The sequence below is a fragment of the Opisthorchis viverrini genome, assembly GCF_000715545.1.
Source record: "Opisthorchis viverrini unplaced genomic scaffold opera_v5_199, whole genome shotgun sequence".
Lineage (NCBI taxonomy): Eukaryota > Metazoa > Platyhelminthes > Trematoda > Opisthorchiida > Opisthorchiidae > Opisthorchis > Opisthorchis viverrini.
In genome coordinates, this window is record NW_008751857.1 from 680,269 (window position 1) to 702,327 (window position 22,059).

General features: G+C 42.4%; 1 protein-coding gene across 1 annotated transcript; it reads right to left on the bottom strand.

Annotated features, from left to right (window-relative positions):
• Positions 1–4,527: 4,527 nt before the first annotated feature.
• T265_08094 (hypothetical protein) lies at positions 4,528–21,796 on the bottom strand (the record flags this gene model as incomplete). The annotated part of the gene is made up of 4 exons (XM_009173793.1): positions 4,528–5,133; positions 14,865–15,077; positions 15,923–17,045; positions 21,711–21,796. 4 exons carry the CDS (start codon positions 21,794–21,796, stop codon positions 4,780–4,782), a joined length of 1,776 nt encoding a protein of 591 aa, XP_009172057.1.
• Between the last annotated feature and the right edge of the window lie 263 nt (positions 21,797–22,059).

Here is a 22,059-nt window from a genome sequence, read left to right on the forward strand (position 1 = left end):
CGCTTCTGATACGGTTTAATTCAGGTTTCAGACCTTGAATTATGCAAACAAAATGCGGTGCTTTATCAAGCTCAATGTACTTCTGACCACATATAATCACCTTATGGTGTCGAGTTTTGGACTGAGTAATTCTTGTCACCAGTGTTTACACTTCGGAGGTTTTACAACAAAGCGCACCTCTTCGCCGATTTAGGAACACTATCTGTATTCACACCTGTTACTGGTACAGTACTTTGACAGCCCAAGTGCTGGCTTTCATTTTGCGATGGCACCAAATATATTTTCGAACGCTCCCTCCTTGGAGGCACAGCTCTGTAGAGACAGTCTATACGTCAAAGTACAATTAGATTTAGGATCGATCTACTTCACCCTCGTTGAGGGAAGCACATCCTCTGAGTAAGGACTCTCTTGAGGAACGATAATACTATACAGGGAACGTCCTATGACCGCCTCAATTTATCAGTCACTATAGTTTTGTAGACATCAACTAATTAAAGTTCAAGCTCAACCTGGTTTAAGTAAAACCATACGCTCCGCAAATGGAGTGAGGGATGCTTCGTGTCATTCCACCGCCGTCTCCCCAACAGCAACTTGGAGCTCATTCCTCGATGACCTTCATTCGCCATTCAACTTGGAATGAGCTCTGTCACTGCAGGCTCCTATTGTAAGTCTGGATGCTACGGAAGCTGCGTATGTACATAGGGCCAAGAAAGACTTCAAACGAATTTTCTTTTCTGAGTATTCCACCAAACAGTATAATTGCAGTCGGAGTGAGTGATGTTATTTTCTGAACCCTTTCTGCAGCAATTTCTCCATCGTTTCAGAACGGGCGGAAAGCATGGCTACAAAATGTCTTTGACAGTCGATGCTTTAGAGGCATTGCAAATGTACTGTAACAACGTCGGATTAACAATACTGAGCTGCAGTGAATGGACTTTTTCGCCCCGAATGTCGATTATTTGTCTCACTGTTGACCTGATTCAGGTGTACCAACTGTGCTCTCTCGGTCACATACTTCGTAAGTCAGATGATCGATTGTCAGCTAGCTTCGGTTATCAGAAACCCATCACATCAATGATGAAACGTACTACAGTGCAGGCGTTTAGTCGACGGCGTTGCTTTATCTGTTTTCTCCCTCTCTTACTATTTCGTTATTTTTTTGGTCTGGTACACCAGGAACCACCTGGAACTCCATTTTATTTAGTCTACGCAAACCGAACCACCAAATAACCGTACGTTACCCCGTATGTCAAACCTACGTGAGATAGAGGTTTCATCCTGGCAGTGGAGCCAATCTATGCCAATAAACCTAGAAGCATTGTACAATTTCTTGATTCTTGTGTGCGTCTGATAAAACCCAGAGAGTCTTGATTTCGCAACCTCCCAGCAGTGGTTGAACACTTTATCGTCTGGACATGAGTGGCTGATCAACACTATGGTTGATTCTCATCTGAATACGACATGGCTTCACTCATCCTTAAATAACGGTAACCACAACGTCTAGTCACGTATTAACTGGCTCTTCAAGTGACCACTTCTCATGGCAGAGTTTCATACGCCCAGTGAGATTATCCTTTCTCTGAGCTACTTCCTGTTTCTCCTAGTGTTCTGCAGGTAGATGGGATGATGTTACTTATTGCCCTCGAGATAACTCCCCGTGTGAGTGCTGCGGACGAAGTGCATACAAGCGCAGAACTTGTCTACTCTCATGATGTTTTTCCCAGCAATAATCATCAAAGAAGTGGACAGTAGATTCGTCCTCACTGGGGCTGGTGAAAAGTTCATGTTCTCGGGTTGCTTTTTCATTTACTATTGATTCAGACTAGTCATTGACTGCTGCGGGAAATTCCGCACAGCAGTCATTTCGTTGCAGTCATGAATCACGCATATACTTTTCTTTGTATGACAGGATCATTACACGTCTTGTCTAGTCTGTATGTCAGACATGTGATCAGTGTTTAGTCTGGTGATGGCTTGTTTGTGTTCATCAGTATATTTCAGTCTATAGGTCAACTATTTTGACACTGTCTTATAAAATGGAATTCACTGACTCTTGAGGCCAAACTAATCACCTGAACTAGCGTTTATTGTACACATATGTCCCGAAAATTCCCTATTGTGTAAGAAGAAACGAAGAAACGTTTCGCCCACGCGACCTTAGCACTTCAATACATTGCTGTTGTTATCTTTCTAGCTTCTAGAAGACCTTGTTCGCCATGCGCGCGACCCCCCACGCAGGGAGTCATGTTAGCATCACGAAAACTCACCAAAAAGGTCGAGAACAGCTCCATTTCATCGCGAGTGGCTTTTCACCTAATACTTACCACACCACACACGTCGATGAACAAACGTATCGATTTCTGCCGCCTAATAGTGTACAAAGCTAGAATGCTGAAAAGGAACTGCATACGCCCGGAAGTTGATCTGTGCAGCACAAAAAAAGCGTTATCAGATTCAATGGTGTTGGTTAAACCGAGAGAAACCAAGAGGGAGTTATCGGGGGAACAATGTGGACAGTTNCGGCAGTGAAGTCAATCTATGCCAATAAACCTAGAAGCATTGTACAATTTCTTGATTCTTGTGTGCGTCTGATAAAACCCAGAGAGTCTTGATTTCGCAACCTCCCAGCAGTGGTTGAACAATTTATCGTCTGGACATGAGTGGCTGATCAACACTATGGTTGATTCTCATCTGAATACGACATGGCTTCACTCATCCTTAAATAACGGTAACCACAACGTCTAGTCACGTATTAACTGGCTCTTCAAGTGACCACTTCTCATGGCAGAGTTTCATACGCCCAGTGAGATTATCCTTTCTCTGAGCTACTTCCTGTTTCTCCTAGTGTTCTGCAGGTAGATGGGATGATGTTACTTATTGCCCTCGAGATAACTCCCCGTGTGAGTGCTGCGGACGAAGTGCATACAAGCGCAGAACTTGTCTACTCTCATGATGTTTTTCCCAGCAATAATCATCAAAGAAGTGGACAGTAGATTCGTCCTCACTGGGGCTGGTGAAAAGTTCATGTTCTCGGGTTGCTTTTTCATTTACTATTGATTCAGACTAGTCATTGACTGCTGCGGGAAATTCCGCACAGCAGTCATTTCGTTGCAGTCATGAATCACGCATATACTTTTCTTTGTATGACAGGATCATTACACGTCTTGTCTAGTCTGTATGTCAGACATGTGATCAGTGTTTAGTCTGGTGATGGCTTGTTTGTGTTCATCAGTATATTTCAGTCTATAGGTCAACTATTTTGACACTGTCTTATAAAATGGAATTCACTGACTCTTGAGGCCAAACTAATCACCTGAACTAGCGTTTATTGTACACATATGTCCCGAAAATTCCCTATTGTGTAAGAAGAAACGAAGAAACGTTTCGCCCACGCGACCTTAGCACTTCAATACATTGCTGTTGTTATCTTTCTAGCTTCTAGAGGACCTTGTTCGCCATGCGCGCGACCCCCCACGCAGGGAGTCATGTTAGCATCACGAAAACTCACCAAAAAGGTCGAGAACAGCTCCATTTCATCGCGAGTGGCTTTTCACCTAATACTTACCACACCACACACGTCGATGAACAAACGTATCGATTTCTGCCGCCTAATAGTGTACAAAGCTAGAATACTGAAAAGGAACTGCATACGCCCGGAAGTTGATCTGTGCAGCACAAAAAAAGCGTTATCAGATTCAATGGTGTTGGTTAAACCGAGAGAAACCAAGAGGGAGTTATCGGGGGAACAATGTGGACAGTTTCAAGTTTTCATTTGTATTCTCAGAAGGATAACTGCATGGGTTTCTTCTCAGTTTCTTCTTCCGACTGCTTCTCTCCCCTTCTGTTTTACTGTGCTCTTGATCGCCTAGAGGTATTCGATAACTCAAATTTTGACTCCTTGGCATTCCACGTTCCTATGGATAACCTTTGTTCCTTCAAATACCGTGCTACCGAAACAGTCGATAAAGAACATCAGGCCTAATGTCTGACTCAAATCCGGCTGTTTTCCAAGACAGCGGTGCTTTAAAATGAAATGAGCCCAAATCGGGTTGTATAATGCAGATAAGAACGCCGAGGTTACCTAAAAGAAAACTGAAAGTGAAGTGGTCAGCTCTGCATTATTAACTGATAACTTATTCAATGTGTCCCTTGTAGCCGGATGCTTTCCTCGCAGGGGGTGTAGTATTTCAATCACTGATGTCCAAACTAGGAGATAATTCACTGCTAAGAATGCAGATAAATGCAGTCAAGCGAACATCCCGTTTAGGAATCAAGCTTTCCCTATACATGTCGGTTTGGGTAGTTTCCTGTCACACACATCGAATGTGTGTGACAGAATGGACCGCATGCTTTGTTTCCATGATCCCTTTAGTCAGTGGCACGTTCATGTGCTCGTCGATCAAGCCTGATCAGCTGAAAATGTCTCTTTATCAGCTGGCGTTCAGTTGAATCCCATCTGATCATCCTCAAAAACTGGTGACATGGGACTGTTAACAGACTTTTATTCACAAGTCATTGCAGTTGAGAGACGAATACAAGTTATGGCTCATCTAGAATTCCGTCATGATAATGTGGCAACACCCATTCACATTCGTTAATACTGTTTTAAATACGGAGACCAAATCGAGAGAAATCAAACTCTTAGGCTCATAAATATGCATTAGCTTAATCAATCGGTCACTGGTCACAAACACGAAAGTTGGTCTCGAAACAAGGGAATACATCACAATGGGTTTGTTGCGAAATTTCTTCAAGTCTACTAAAACTGGGTGATACAGATCACTGTCTTTCTATAATGGTAGATCTTCTTTTGGAGGAAGGCGGGCCGTTTGGACTGCTGGCACCACTAACACAATCGGTGGAATCTTTGCTTACAGCTGTGTTGTTCAGTATTCCGACTTCTGGCGTGGTTTTCTTTGTTCGATCCATGGTTTCGTGTCCACTCGAATTATCTTGGTTCACATGGTTTTTCAACCCCCCACGACAAAGTCCATTGTGACAAGCCACACATTTGGTGCTATTGTGTGGACCTGAAGGCTGTCCGTCCCGCCTATGCCAGTTCCATTGGTCGTCCCAAGGTATTACACCCTGGTAGAACTGATCATGGATCCTGACGAAAAGGTTACGAATAACCTGTTATCGAAGACAAAAAGACCACATTCAGTTATGTTTATCCTGTAGTAGTTTGAGTGTCCGTCATTCGGGGGGTAACTTATGTTTAGATGCAGCTCAATACACCGCGTCGAGAATTTCCACCAGGTCCGGATTCGAAGTAGATGGTTTCTGGTTAGTTTCCAGTCCTAGCGATACGTATGCATCACCAATTAGAGTAAAACTATCGTGGTTAAGCAACCTTCTTGTTGAGCACCTAAACGTACACAATTTGCGGATCCTGTCGCTATTTTGGAAAATGGAGGACCATGGTTTTAAATAGAGAAGACAAACGGTACTACCCTTTAATTTGAAACGCATGAAAAGCAAAACATTCGGCAGGATTACATGAACTTGCAGAATGTCACGAAACATTTTGATGGGTGCTGTCGCTAGGATAGGAAACCCTCCGTTTAGTAAGCGCGGAACCGGATGGGAGGTGTGAAGAAGAAATCAATGCGCGATAGACTTAACGATTGGTGCGAAGTGACTAACAAAGGTTGTTTTAGGTCACAAGGGGTCGGGTCATGGGTGGGATAGGGGTGAAATCGAGGATAACCGGTGAGTATTTGTCGGTGGTTTTACCGTTTGTTCATACCAGGGTGCAACCGGTGTCAACACGAATCCTTTCTACATATGCTAAAGCTTCTGGACAGCTTCTGGTCGGTTCATGTTCCGACGATTGCTTACCGGGAAATAGCCTGGTTTGTCTGCACAGTGTGTCCACTGTGTGCACCGTAATGGGCCGTTTTATCAACTGACTTAAACAGTCATTGTGGGCTATGCTATGCTGCTCGCCGGACCACTGACACTCTGTTTTACTCACACTTGTCTGCGAACACAGCGTGATAGGACAAATCTGGAGTGCTACCGTAGACAGGCAGAAGTTTTAGTAGTGTTTTTGTGTACACTTGGTTGGCTGCGAGAAAAATAAGCTATACCACAGCTCGGAAACAAAGACATTTTGTTTTTGTCATGATGGCCTGTGAATGACAGCTGAATGTCAGTTTCTTAGTTGGTGCAGAAGTGATAACTTTTTTGGAACCGGACAGAAAGTTTTGGGGCACCTGCTCACCTCAAGAAATTCAAGTAAGCACAAACTTTCGAAAGAAGTCATGCCGGTGGAACTGGTTGAGTAAGGTGGGGAAAATAGTCTGCTATCTAATCGACACAAGGCATTCGAAAAGGGCGACGTTTTATGGTGAACCTTCCTCATTATCGATTCAACCGACAATCAATAGACCATCATATCTAAAAGCAAGGTGATGCTAAAAAACACCAGCACACGGAATCTGTTCAACTAATAAATGCATTGTAGCTTTTTGTATCTATACGAATAACCTAGGCAAGCAAGTACTTCAAATCTCTAGTGAGATACCCGACCCCAAGCCCTTTCCATGAATAAATGCATTGTAGCTTTTTGTATCTATACGAATAACCTAGGCAAGCAAGTACTTCAAATCTCTAGTGAGATACCCGACCCCAAGCTTACCCTTTCCATGTGGATGACATATCATGAAGTTACACGAACTCATGCGATTTTGCAGGGAAAGTGTATTCATCTTGCACGTTTGAAATACCGTATATTTTTCATTAGCTCCATTGAATGTTTCTCTAGAACTAGGCTGTTGGTTTCTCAAATGAGACATATCACACGTTAACTAAATCACGGCCGAATCGTCCGGTTGGAGCAGCAGAGACTATTGCTAAAAATGTCCCTTTTGGGATCGCAACCCAGTTTGAAGAGGTCTATCGTTATCAGGCTTTCGAAAGCGGGAATATCCACAGACATTCACATATTCGCACATAGTGCACTAATGGATTTGTCCTGGTTGTGGTCCATTCGCAGTTCTCAACTTCTTTTAACTCAGTTCCATGTCTAACAACAAATGGAGTGAACCTTCCTCATTATCGATTCAACCGACAATCAATAGACCATCATATCTAAAAGCAAGGTGATGCTAAAAAACACCAGCACACGGAATCTGTTCAACTAATAAATGCATTGTAGCTTTTTGTATCTATACGAATAACCTAGGCAAGCAAGTACTTCAAATCTCTCGTGAGATACCCGACCCCAAGCTTACCCTTTCCATGTGGATGACATATCATGAAGTTACACGAACTCATGCGATTTTGCAGGGAAAGTGTATTCATCTTGCACGTTTGAAATACCGTTTATTTTTCATTAGCTCCATTGAATGTTTCTCTAGAACTAGGCTGTTGGTTTCTCAAATGAGACATATCACACGTTAACTAAATCACGGCCGAATCGTCCGGTTGGAGCAGCAGAGACTATTGCTAAAAATGTCCCTTTTGGGATCGCAACCCAGTTTGAAGAGGTCTATCGTTATCAGGCTTTCGAAAGCGGGAATATCCACAGACATTCACATATTCGCACATAGTGCACTAATGGATTTGTCCTGGTTGTGGTCCATTCGCAGTTCTCAACTTCTTTTAACTCAGTTCCATGTCTAACCAACAAATGGACCGGAGTTTCAGGAGGGCTTCGTAAACGATCGGTAGTTTTTCTACCAAGTGATGAATTTCCCAATTGATTGAGAACCAGACATTATTTGAACAGCAACTTGTGGACTAAAATATGGTGACGCAAGATCCAAACGAAGCGTTCACTCAGTTGAAAAACGTGGAATACTACTGAGCCTCACAATAACGATGAGCCGTTTTCAGTGGCTAATGGTTAACTATAGAAAACCCATCATTTGCTCCTCTAGATAAGCCCAGTAATGTTATTTTCTTCGAAAAGAAGGAAAATTATGGAACACACACACGTATGATAGGGATCGACATGCCCAAGACCATGATATGAAAATTAGCGTGTGTGCTCTTCCGTAGCAGCAATACAGACTCGGTGATTACGCATTACACTGCCGTACAGTGCGTAGTCGCACAGCTTTTTCACTCTAACCGAGCAAGTTCACCAAGCGTGGTCGGCTACCCTGCACTCAATATACCATAGCCTTCATAAAAGAATTCCCAATTTACAGGTACACAAGTATGGCTGTCAGATTTATTCGCAGGGGAATGTCAGTTCGCATGTACAGTACCAGATACTAGTAAGCACTGGAGTCAAAAATGTAGTTTGGAACTACAGCCAACCTCGAGCAGTTGATGGATGCACACTGTCTAAGGAAATAAATTGGGTAATCGCATGTGTGGTTAAAGGAAAGGAAATAGGCCACGGTACCACGAAAAGGTACCACTCACATTCAATTGAGCATGAGAAAGCAACGATTCCATGTCCACCCGTACACGACCACCCGTTGCACCTGAACAAATCTCATCTGATAAATTGCTTACTTTAAAAGAAATAAGTAGTCAGACGCTAATCCTGCTTAAGACAAACACAATAACACTGGGCGCAAAAGTAAGGTGATTACTTGATGCTACGACTGTGAATAGAGGATAGCTAACTATGAAAACACATACCGGAGAAAAAAATGAAAAGATGAGAATAAATATAATAAATCAAAGTGAAATGCATCGTAGATCGAAACGCATTCGAGTACGTTTTTCCGGGCAAATGATCTCCGAAATGAAACAAAAACCACTTGTTTCCAGACTTTTTGGAAACTAACCAAGGAAAAACGAATTCATCCATCAATGGCATAGCTAGATCCATTTTCTCCCGGAGGAGATTATCCGTGCAGGAAACACCCTTCAAAAGATACGAAATCTAGTTTATCACTTCTGAACTTCAGAAATCTTGAGTGGACCACTTTTTATCGCGATGCGACAGAATGTTTTTAGTAGTGCAACCAAAACACTGTCTCCTTTGGTTATTCCGGTTCATTTATCCGTGTGTTCCAAGAGATCTACAACGGTGCAGTTTGGAAGTTCAGGAACTTCGGGATATAAGCACTAAGATTCGTGCATCAAATAAGGGAGAAGCAGCTCAAATTTCACCGGTGAATTTGTGCAGTTCTCCTTCCATTTTTGTGAACAAACGAATGAATTTTGGCTTCTTCAGGTGTACACTCTAGAATCTGACAAATCTATTGTGAATAAGAGTTTTTCAAAATTTCAATATGCACGGGGTGTAAGGTGAGTGAACAACTTGAATGATCTACTGAGTTTAATTTTCACAATGAATCTCAGATGGACCAGTTCACTGAACAAGGTTTTATTTACTATTGGAAGAACCAAGCAAAGTCCGTTGTCAATATATGCAAATCTACTGTGGTTTATTTGGGATACAAAACCGTATTGCGTCACTCAAAACGCTCGATTTTAGTAAGCAGCACTGGGGTTTGTTGATCACTCCATTCAAACTGCACCTTCCGAGGCAATAGCGAGGATCGGCTGCGGAAACAGTGTACCCGGCTTATCGATAACTTATGGCAAACGTAGCAAATTTGCTGAGAGGAAAATGCCTCTTTCCAGAAAGTCAGGATAGTCCACAGGTTAGTAGAAATAGATACTCAATAATCAACACTCAACCCTTATTGGTTTCTGAGAATGGCCCGTACAGATGCATTGCAGCCGAAAACTTCAAAGAAAGGAATATTGTTAAGGAATTTGGTGAGCATATTGAAAATTCCAAGAAAATAAATAGCAATTTCGGTTTTTCGAAGTCTGATCGGTAGCAAACGCTTAGATGGGGATATTAATAACTGTCGCGTCATTGGATGCATTGGATGTACGGAGATGCTCAAGTGTTTCTTTGTTTAAGGGATACAGGATGTGAAACCCGTTTCTTCAAGTTGCAGATAAATCAGTCTAACCTCGAAAATACTCACCTAAGGGCCAATGATCTGCTAAGTTTTCTTCGTTTCTATAAGCCATTCTCATGCCATTTAGATGAATCACCACACTAAGAAACTTTGGTAGTGTGTTACGATACATCGAACCATTTGACATGAAACTTGATTGAGGGTGACATACATCCACGTTTTTGAAATATGGCAAATTTCCTCAGGTGCAGCAGTACTTACGTGGAAGAACTCGCTGTAAACTAACAAGCATGAATACTTCGAAAAAAGCGACATCTGAAGAACTCCTAATGAATGGAGCGCAAAAAAGTGTCTCTAGGAATTAGACTGTCACGTACATCATTTCACAGAACTGCCTCACACAGCACCAGACTACTTAAGCCCGGCCAGGCGCTTGTCAGTCAAGTCCAGTAGATGCGGCCCAGGAGATCCTCGCTACTCCCATCGATAGAACTATTTACAGTATGCAGCTTGGTGGTTCTTTTATCAACCATTCAAACCTTTCTTAACGTCTAGCATACTTGGCTCATTCCACAAACTTCCTAAATTCTCCTGTCCTTAATTCATAGGTTTGGCGGACCAGATTTTCGGTAATGATGCACATCTTAATGACTGACTGGTTATCACTTTTGTTGATTACTAAACCTCTGTTTGATGTGACTAAGAAGTTTGCTTATAAGTGAATGTTGAGATGTATATCCTGTCTAGAGCTGCATCTTCTTGTGTTGACTTGATAGAAAACTGTTGTCCGGAATAGTGGGTGTTCCACACCGAAAAATATACGTAGCTTGGACGGCCCAACGTTTTTAGGGAAACACACGTAACAAGGGAGATTTTTCCAGACAGTCCTGTTATTCGAAAGCGCTGTTTTCCGTAATATATAGGCAAACTGTGTACGGGTTACCATTGCATTAATTAAGGAAGGCTTCAACGCATCGTTTTTGAAATCACACGAGCTATTCCAGAGTAATCCATTCGAATGATCGCTTCTCACGCCTTTTAGACGTTCGCTTTGCACACACACGCACACACGCAAACACATGCGCGCACACAAGCATATTCTGAAACTCCATTTTCGCACAATCAGTGAAATATGAACCCACAGAACCAGTATCAGCGCTCAGACGCGCACGCAACCACCTACTTAAAGGCCAAATCAATTTGCAACTGGCAACTGCGTAATTTTAGGACATGTATCATTTCAGCTAATCGATTTGGCAAGTTGAAGCGGATAGTGCGCCCTAGAACGGAGCTGTGAGTTGTTCAAGGACAAACCGACTAGCTGTAGCAAAAATTGCAAAACCAACACGTATTAGAATGCTTTTTTTATGCAGCAACTCAAAGTTTCGAATAGCTGGTTTGGAGGCGGTTTTTTTCGAAACCGCCATGCAAACTCCGCCCGTTAGGACATACAGTTCCTGGTAAAATTTCTTCTTGGGAAAATAGACGGAAGAAAAACATTCCCTTCCGAAGTCTTGTTTTACTAGCGGTTCATCTACTGAAGATCCATAAGTATCTGTGTGTTTGTCCACTTTAAACAAGGCTGAAAAGTGTCAAATGGAAGAAGAAATTGGTAACTTATTTGCAACTCACAATTTAGGCTTGTGGTGTTACAAGATATTTTTTAAAGCATACGTACTGTTGCAAAGTGAAAGTTGGCTTGCTCCAGTGTAAAAGTAACTAACCAACTAACCTTCTGGCCTGAATTACGGTTTATCCTGGATGTCCCATACTACTCTCATCTTGTTGCATTGCTTTACATTCCTCTTGCAGACGCATGAAGAAAGCTGCTGGGGACGACAATTTCAACATGCACCGTTTTGATAAGCATTGAAAACACTCCCTATGGACACCATCTGAATGAAACGGTGGAGGGTGAGCTCCTCCTCTGAAGAATGAGACTTCTGACCAAGATTCAAAGAGCTGGTGAAGGATTAGCTTGTCTACCACCATAATAGCTTCTTCCGAAAGGGCAATCTAATACTGCTGGCAACTGCATTGACTGGAGAGTTTCGCCTGCCTCTTCAGATCTCTTCTATGACAAAATGAGTTATAAGGAACAAAAATCCTATCCAATTTCAAATTTATCCAGGTGTAGTGGCAAACGCCAGCTAATGTTTCATATTTTCCCCACATTTAGCACACCTTTTCATTTCAGTCTTTGTGAAAAACAAAATATTGGTCGGATGTTTCGTGGATTCTGTTGTAAAGCTTCATAATTAAACGTGCAGCAGAAAGCTAGGGGCGGGTGAAAACAGTATTAGCCAAGTAAATTTTCGGGCAGTTCTCACTTTCGTTTTATACATTACCAGAAAACCCCCACTTTCGCAATATGCTCCTGAATCATCAGGAAATAAACTTCGAAATTGGTTGCTAATGGTGTAGCGACCAAGCTCATCTTTGTTTCACTAAGGTGTTCGATAGTGAATCGGTGTTCAAAAGATATACAACTGGCAACTCCGTTATTCAAGGAAAAAGTTTCGGTCCCCGACTAACGGACACGTTTGTTTGTGATAAGTGGATGTTTTTTTAGATTCAACGACAGAAACACAATATAGTGTACGTTTCCTTCCAATTAGCTGTAACAAGGAGGTGCGAGTTCTTGTAAAGCACAAGCAAACGGCAATAATTCCGAAATTCCGAAAGCCGAGGAATACAAGAAGGACAAAAGAAACTTACCGGGTGCGTGTACAGCGGGATACTATAAGGTGAAAAACTATGAGATATTATTACGTCTGAAAAAAATCGTTTTTTGACGGGAAGGTTTTATGTATTTCCAAGTAATGCAGACAATGTCTCACACAAGAGTGTTCGCCGGTTTGACGACACTTGACGCGTTTTTAGTGAATTTTTGGTAGCGTACTCTAGGCAGAATTCTAACGTCTTGGTGTCCTATTTCGGGTATCCCCAGAAGTACATAGGCCGAGCGACATAGACCAACCGGCATCCATGAGGAGCCTACGGTGAGATGGCTTCTTCGGAGAGATCCACGCTGGATATTACTTCGAGTGATAGGTTCTTACGGATTCCGCAAATGCCGTAATAAAGCATGTCATTTGTCTCAGATGTCTTTAACCCACTTTCGACTAGGAGGCCTTCCAAGTCCCACAGAAGATTATACTTTGGAAACAAGTCATGTCGGAGGCAGTAACAAAATGGGCTAAATCTAGTCAAACTAGACAGCTGTCTCCTCTATAGAAAAGACTCTAATAATATGGATATTCTGTGCAAAAATTTGAAACCAAACACTGTACGTGATAGATGTCAATTTTTACCATACTTTTACACGACTTTTCCCGCAGGAGTTGCAAAAGGAATCAATTAAGGTCAATCCGGAGACAATTAGTCGCCTTTTAAGGGACTACTCTGCACTCTGCTGCTCACTGTTAAACAAACCGTCAAAATCCTCGTCATGTGTACAAATATTTACTCCAAAATGTATCGTTAGGCTAGTGAAATGCTCAAATTTTGGTTCAGCGATACGCCGACGCAGTGCTGTTCCCACACAAGGAAAGCAAACATGAATACAAACCGCTTTTAGGCAGAGAACAATCCTATCTTTCTGTTTCGAAAGCATTTTTGCAAACGCTTCCAACCGTAGTGAAACATGGAGATGTTTAGATGAATGGAATGCATAACTAGTACAGGCCTTTATTTTGGAATGCTGCGGTCAAGTACAAGAAAATTCCCATTCATCCAGTGAAAATTGTCAGATGAAATTAAACCACCATGTGGTTTTTGTGGTTTTCGTTAGCATTGTGGGGCTCGGAGCAGACATTGACAGGCCTAAAGCTGCACACGATTCTTTGACGGTACTGGCCGACTTAGGGTGGCAGATCACAAACAGACATAGCGTCATCCAGATACAAACTTTTATGCCAGTTTCATGTTTCCATGTGCATATGAGCTTTTATGAAATGAAGTGATTCAAGAGGGTGTGTTGCTTGCAGTACATAGGGGAAAATTCCACGGATCACTATATGGACTGGTGAAACAGAGAGCATTGCGTCACCAATCACTGGTGCAAACCAGAAGCCCAAACTTTTTTCTTTAATTTACAGTACTAATAAACACCGAAAATTAGACGCACGTCTTTCTAAACTATATGCAGTGAATACCAGGCTACTCCCCTGTTAACTAGCCACCACGGTGACAGGATAACGTTCTTTTTCGTTTTTTTCATAGCATGTAGATAATTCAAATTGATTTTGTAGACAGTCGGTAGGTTTATAGCCGGGCAAATTTTCGCCTTCGGAACAAGAACTTTGTCAGGCCAGATGAGTGGGTCACCGAAATGGCGCTGTATTATTTGGGCACCCACACCAAAAGACAATAGCTTTCGAATGACATTCATAACGATCGATCAACTGCCAAAGTGTAAAACCACCGAATGTTTGCCAAACCCTTTTAATCAGTTCCGAACTTTTATCAGTTAATTCAGTGTCACTTCTTTTGTGCCACTTTCTATCTGGTGCACACGGGTTGAACGTATAACCGATATATTCAAAGAAAGACATAACCTGTAGGAGAGTGCTTGTTGGTTTTCGGGGGGAAAACTGTACAGGATGGTGACACTACCATTTCACACCTTGGTACTAAGGTGTTTAGCACTTTAATATATCCCTCTTCCAAAAATTAATTTGGCAAGTAACAGCGTTCCGTCCGAACACGGTTTGTTTTTCAATAAATTTGTGCCATCCAACCGGTCACCATCCAATACCGATTGTCCATCTGGTGCTACTGGCCTTTGACACATGAGAATAATACTGAAGCTGTTGGTTTTTACTAACAATACATTAGAAAATGTGTACACCAACAGTACTATTAACTTTAGCTGAGCGATTCCAGCAATGGTTGAATGTGCCCCCGTATGTTAGACCGGATAAACGAAAAAGCACATTTTGAAACTTGTCGGTTTGAGAGAAGAGGGAAATTTTCAACCAACTGAAAACACGACAGAAATGCTTCGGAATAACTTACGTTCCTACTCACTTTATCTATTTCTTCTGGATACCATTTTGGTTGACACAACACATCGCATGCGCTGCAAGATTGGGGAAATAATTCGAAGAAGACGTTTGCACCGGGCTGAATGGTCCATTGAAGGCTCTGCATCGCACCAGTTGTGGAATGTGAAAGAATGACAACAAACGTGATGGATCCCTTCATTGATGTCCACTGTCTTCCACAAGTCTGAAGTCAAGGGAATAGATTATTGCAGAAATCAGTTGTGCAAATAATCAGTCATGAGGGTCAAATAAAGCCTGGGATATTGATAAAGTTGATTAGTTTTCGAAAGCGTATTTTTCAGAGGAAAAAGGGTAACTACATAGTGAAGCGGGAAAAATAAGGAACACTTTCTGGGCAGGCTAACACATCTGTGAGAGGGTTCTGCTGTGAACACGAACCCAGAAAATATAGTGAAAATTTTGAGTCACAGCTGACGCACGGTCAATCCACTCGGCGACGTGAATTTTTCGTGCAAGGTGGAGCTGCTAGCTTTGGTAGCAGCTCATTGTTCTACCTATTCTTGAAAACCGTCCGAAGGCAATATATATATATAATATATATATATATATATATATCCAGGTGGCTGTTGATCTGTTCGTGGGGCTTGGCAATTGATTTTTAAACGTCTTCAGCGCATAAAAGATGTCTCCCCGAATGGTGACGAAACGTTTGCCAAGATCAACAGTCACCTGATCAATTACCAGCTAATGCACCCGAGCAGCCAACAGTCCAACACGTTACCAATACATATTTTCATTGTGTCCTTGAGCCTATTCGTTCGCACGCCGGATGTAAATATACGTCAGCCGTAAGTTGATATATGTATACGTTTTCTTTCTGCACGAAACACTTATGCAATTTTATTTTAGTTCAGATGCTGCCATCTTAGAAGGCTATTCTCCCTAAACCAATGGTTTGTTACCCCACAAAATGCGCAAATATTCACACCTTAAGGAAATTACGAAGGATCGTCCATTCGGTGATGCTGAATGAGGAACTGAAAAGGTGACCAAGTAGAAATCACTTACTGAGCACATAAAGCGAGTTTTAGCTTCATCTCTAGTCAGCAGTACTTCAAGACGACATGTTGAGATCCATGGTCCCAATTGGTTCGAAACGGGAATGTACATTGATCCTGGCAATCGCCATGTAGTCACCGGAGTAGAACTAAAAAGTAAACACGACTGCATTTCTGCATCCGTATTCGGCCGTAATACTGGGTGTACCAGGCTAGGAGCTACAGGTGCAGTTAGTAGAGCCGGTGGACTCCTTGCCACTTGGAGGTGATTCAGCGCTCCAAACAGTGGGTTGGGTAAAAGGGTATGTCGTAGGTCCGCAAGTGAACTGGATTGAGCATTTGGAAGAATGGATCGAAACGCTTGTATATCCGTCACGTCTGGTGACAGCATGCACCTCATCTTTTCGTTTACCATACTGGGACGTGAATGGACTGCCACATGAGATAATTGGTTTGTGCTGAAGGTATTTTTGATGGGACTCATTAGATCGTGGTGAAAAGAAGACACTATGAATTGCAGTGCGTTCTCACAGCAGAACCGATTAGAGTGAACGTAAGGGGCTAGGTTATTTAATTGTTCGCTGAATGTCACCATTCGTAAGTTCTTAGGAGCCAGCATCATATTCCTAGTCGGGTCAAGCATGAGCATCTGATGTGAGGGTGGATATAGTGGTGGATACACGGGGGTAATTGAAACTGAAGGCAATATTGTTACTTGTGGATTACTCTCAATGAGTAATTTAGATAGTCCTGAGACGGGATTTACAAAATCGGTTTGGTCTGGCGTGTGAGTAATCGGATCCGTTCGTCTGATTGGCTGAACAAGCTGTTGGACTATAGTTGTCATGATTTCATTCGACTTTTGATTACGGGAAGGTGTGACACCACCGGAGGAGTTGGCCGTTTTGAATACAGACGGATCAATACCAATAGCCGCTAGTAGATGATGTGCAACGGAGTTTGACGCAGAAAGATCAAATGGGTCCAGTAAGTCACTTTGTAGGTGCACCAGCTGGGCTAGAGGCCAGGCATCACTCTGAATATTTGTCCGGGAATGTTGATTTCTCAACAACAAACCAGCTAGTTTCGAGGCAAGCTGATGGAATTTGGGATTCCAGTGCGTGAATTTCATCCTGGTAAACAAAATGCATAAGGAAAACTGAATTCAATTCATCTCTACTTTATACTATCACATCATGGTATGCACTATGGATTTCTGCATGACCTGTAATACATAACTCCTAATCAGAAGTGAAATAATGATTGTGATTTACAAGAGTTACGTTCATGAAAATGGTGAGCGAGCTTTCCGGCAGCTTATGCCGCTGGTCATTCATGTTCTCGTCATCGATGGGCTGGTGCCTTAATTTGAAATGGCACATTGTCCTATTATGCTCATTTCTATTCGAGTTACTTATGTCACACCTCGTGCTTCCTAGTTAAATTTGAAAAAGAGGTTTATTTGCGACGAAGTTTGGAATCAACTTCCTTCCTCTTTTCAACTGATTGGATGTCTAGAAGTCACGCAACCATTCTTTGAACATTTCTCAACTCTGGTGCACATATTTCGATTAGCCCACACCAAAAAGAGGAAGCTTCAGACTCCGGTTTCACTCCTACCGAAGTGAATTCTAGCAGGAGATAAAATCTGGCCACCTGACGTACGGTCAAACCGCACACAAATTGGTGACGATTCTCGTTGCATCTGCACCATGAGGACACGTTCCCACTGTGTTATCCGTTATCTGCGTCAGCCACTACCCAGATCCACAGCGGTATACTCTAACTGAACGTTGATATCCTCCACTCCACACCCAATCAGACCGTCGCCTGCTGCCTTGGTCTCCGAACCTGTCAAACGACCTCTCGTGTTCGGTATTGTCAGCTTTCTAGTGTGCCTTTTGTAGTCGTGTCTTCTTCACAGCAAACGAACATGTGCGTGATACAGGAGCATTGAATATCGGCCCAACTTGAGTGTTCTCTCTATCTCGCGTAGTTTTTCGTGTGCGCAGCTTGGTTGAAATCCGGTCCCAGATAGGGACGCAGACCAACAAAAATAGTAAGTCATTATCAGGCGATAAGCGGACGCCTGGATGGACCACCTAGTGGCTGTCTTCACTGCATCGACCAACAGAACCGTCTGTGAGAACTTCTCAGTCAGGCAGCACTGTGAACACTTGAAACCAACCAGATGTGGTTGCCTAGCCCCCGGCGGTTGCGTAAATTTCAGAGTTGATATCAATATCACCATTTTTTGGATCATGGACTTAATGAGTCGTCGTTTGGTTTACTGAGCCAACCACTTCAGGTGTGAATGACACTGCTTGCTGTGACGGGGTGATTCAAGTGCACCAGGCCTGTGCTGCTGGATTAATTCTCTTTAGAGTTTCAAATTTCTGAGGTTCAAGCATTCCGCAGTCAAGGATATGCGTCTCTGACAAGCTTCAACCAGGCAAAACCTTGAGCTCAGTGATCACACCTCTGATGTGACTGTCCTTGGCAAGAGATGAGGGTTTGTTTCAACAGTAATTTACAAATTTCGTAACGCATTGATGACTGAATTACCGTCTTTTGAGTACATACCTTTGTTCAAACAATCGTATTTACAAAAGTCGCAAGTCAATTTATCCAATTTATCCCTTTGTCTTTCCAAAGGTCTTGCCCACTTTCGTGGAATCCAGAATGGCTTCTTGTGAGAAATATCCAAACCGGCAGGCAAGTACACCTTCGGCAATTGGAAAAATACCCAGTAAAATCTAGCGTATTATAAAGCCTGGATTGCATGGATTCGTAGCTGGACTCAGAGTAAACAGAACTAGGACTTTTGGTTCGAGTAGAACATAATACTGACGGAAACACGGGTTTCAACCCAAGAAGGACGAAACCGAATAATTTTTAGTTACCTTGTGGTTAGTTTCCCTTGTGAGAACAAGGACCTGTTTGCCAGGGAACCACATGGCATACAGCAGTGAGGGTTGGTGCTGGATATGGGGTATTGTGGACACAGGAGAAAAACTAACCCGTTTGATAAGCTCCTCCATAATGGACAGATTGACAGTTACCCGAATTAGGTTTTTAAAGATCATGGTGGAAATGTTTGGAACGTGTTGAGCAGAAATTGATTTCTTGTACCAAGAAGCTGTAACACTATCCATTCAGGACAATGCCTGCTGGACCATTTGATTAACTCGAAATCCAGTACTCTTCAACTGGCTTTGGCACTTGCCCAAGACAAAACTGTTTGCAAACGAAATCTCTTACCTGTATCTCATTAGTTAATCACTGGTGTAATAAAAAGCAGTTGGCGACACACTGTACATCAGAGATCAATGAATACAAGGTATATTAGTTGTTAATGTCAGGATAGTGACTGGGGGACCTAAACGTTTTCTGGTTCTAAAGTGAACATCCTGCCTTGGTCTTGAGGAGCATGAAACCCATACTTGAGAATTTCGGTAAGCCTTTTCACGCTCTGTTTCCCAAAATTCGGTCAACTATTCTCCGACTTTCTGTCTTGTGGCAAATCGCAACTTAAATCTAGACTCAACCTAGAGAGGCAGACTGGTCTTGTTACCCTGAGCCTTAACTGCTTAGCGATCTCCACTCTTACAGCAAATACTATTGTTTTTCTTCTACAGTGGTGTTCGGATGTGCAGCTTCACTGAGCACACCCAAGTAGGTTTGTCAATATGTAAGCTTATCTCTTATGTCTATCTGTATGGTTGAGTTCCAAGAAACACTCCGATAATACTGAGAGCTACCATCTCAGCATGAGAATCGGGAGAATTGCCATGGAGATCTGTGCTATCACAAGGAAATTTCTACTACAACGTGTATTTTAAGGTTTGAAGCTACCAACCGAATGGTGGACCTTCTAAAAGCTGATGCTGGCGGCGGATTTTATTTAAGATTGTTAATAGCAACAAGTTTATTACTAATCGTATTGCCCCACTTTATGCGGCATTCAAACTAATGGCCGAGCACCACGCTATATTACGATGTAGCTTGAAATAGATGTGTTGGTGGCTGCAGTGCTTCTCGTAACCCACAGTATATGTGTAGACTTCAAAACCAATAAGTTAACACGTATTATCGGTAATGATAATAAATATGGGTCAGTACCATTCAATCACGGGAGGAACCGCTGAAGTGGCCTGCCGGAACCCTGACGCTAGAAATTCAGGTGTTTTGATAGAGTCTAACACCGTCAAACTTGTCCGCGAATTAAAATATGTATCCAAGCTCGTTCGTCAAAGTTAGAACCAGCGGCTTGTCGGCATATATAATCCGGTTCGTGCGGGACGGCACTGAATGAGAGGCATAGAATGAACCCACAAGACTGACAGGAACCCTACCGAAGCAGATTAGCACGCTGGAGATGAATGTACTACATATGCTTATCAAACTTCACAATCCGAAGAACGTTTATCTACTGAAGAGTGATAACAGAAATACTCAATAAAATGTCTATGTTTGGCACTACAGTCACCAAGGGAGTGAATCGATACCGTTTGAAATACTTGACGTGAGCAAACCCATGCTTCAGATTTGCTTTGTAACCTTAGTCAGTGCAGACATCAGTCTGCCAAGTTTAATCTGATCCGCCACTTATACTGTTTGTTACGGAGTGGCATCAACATGTTTCCAAACTGGAATATTAAAGTGGAAAATTTTATTCACTAACTGTAATCAGAAAATACCTGGATGACGAAAACGAACGACTACTGTGAATTCTTCTGACCACATGCCTAGAACATCAGTCTGAATGTAGTATTGTAAGCCGGATTATAACTTTCTGTCGAAACGTGGAATCGCGTGAAAAGGATATCACGGGATAAATGCTGTTCAATCTTTCATTACTGCTGAGTTGGCCTTCAGTATTCACTTGGGATATGGTAAATCACGTGCCATCAACACGTATTTGTGACATTAGTAGCAACTGAGCAGTCAGGATATTGTCGAATCACACAACTGACCTTCCGACGGGCTTCCTCCCCGAGATAAAACAAGCAATCCATAAAATGATGGTGATCACGATGCATGCGTGCAGTACAGTAATATACACAACTCATTAGTATAGCTTTTTGGACAACAAATGTCATGAAATTGTTGCACCTAGTATCAGGTCTGCTAAACAGAGATCACCTTCAGATGTTCCAAGACATTCTCCATCAACCTTATTGTTTCTAACTAGGACCAAAAGAAATATACCAGGTCCATACCATAGATTCGAAGCCGGTTGTGTTGTAAACAAGAAGTAGCGTTCTCAGAGTTAACTAAAAGTTTCCAGGTTGTCCGTTTACGAGTAAAAGCAGTCTTGTTTTGTATCCACAGGCCCGCTAAAATATGTGTAAATTTATAAGAGATATAGGACATAAAGTTTTTCAAGTTCTGGGTAAACTGAATTCGACCTGTAAGTTCTCCATTACATGGAATTTCGAAGAAAAGGATCGAAAGGGAGCATGTAAAACCCAACGAAAGCTAGATTTCAAAGACAGGATTTGTGAACGCACTGATTTTTAGTTGGCAAGTATTAAATTTTCTTTCGCTGACCCTACAAACCTTCGGTTGATATGGGACGAAAAGCAGGGAGATAACTGGATTACCGAGTTTGTTAGTATTTCAAGGAAAAGGCCTTTGAGAAACGGCAATAAGCTTTGAAAGTAAAACCCAGGGACCATCGTATTCATGCATCTACTGGCCTCAGTGAAGACACCAGCAAAGTTTCGAGGAACTCTATTTGTCTCTGAACATCTACACAGTCTGTTTTGCCAATAGTTATTTCAATATTAACTCACATTTCATAGTAATCCACAGTGATAATCATGGATTTGCACTGACTGGCGGTGGAACCTTCCATACTGGATGTAATCGCAGACTCCATAACGCAGCACTCAGCTTACGTACATGAACTGTGTACCGAAAAGCACTGAGAGAGTGAAACAAACTGTGCAGCCTACGTTTCTGGTGCACAACTAGTCCACGATTGTTTTGTGCAACGTAACTACGTCGGCGGGTGAGTTTTGTGACTGTGTTTGAAAATTGTACACCAATAGCCCCCCCTACCACATGGATGCGTGGGTGTCCGGCGCGAGACGAGTGTCCAAAAAGCTCACCTATTTCCTCAAGCCCACCTTTCACCATTTC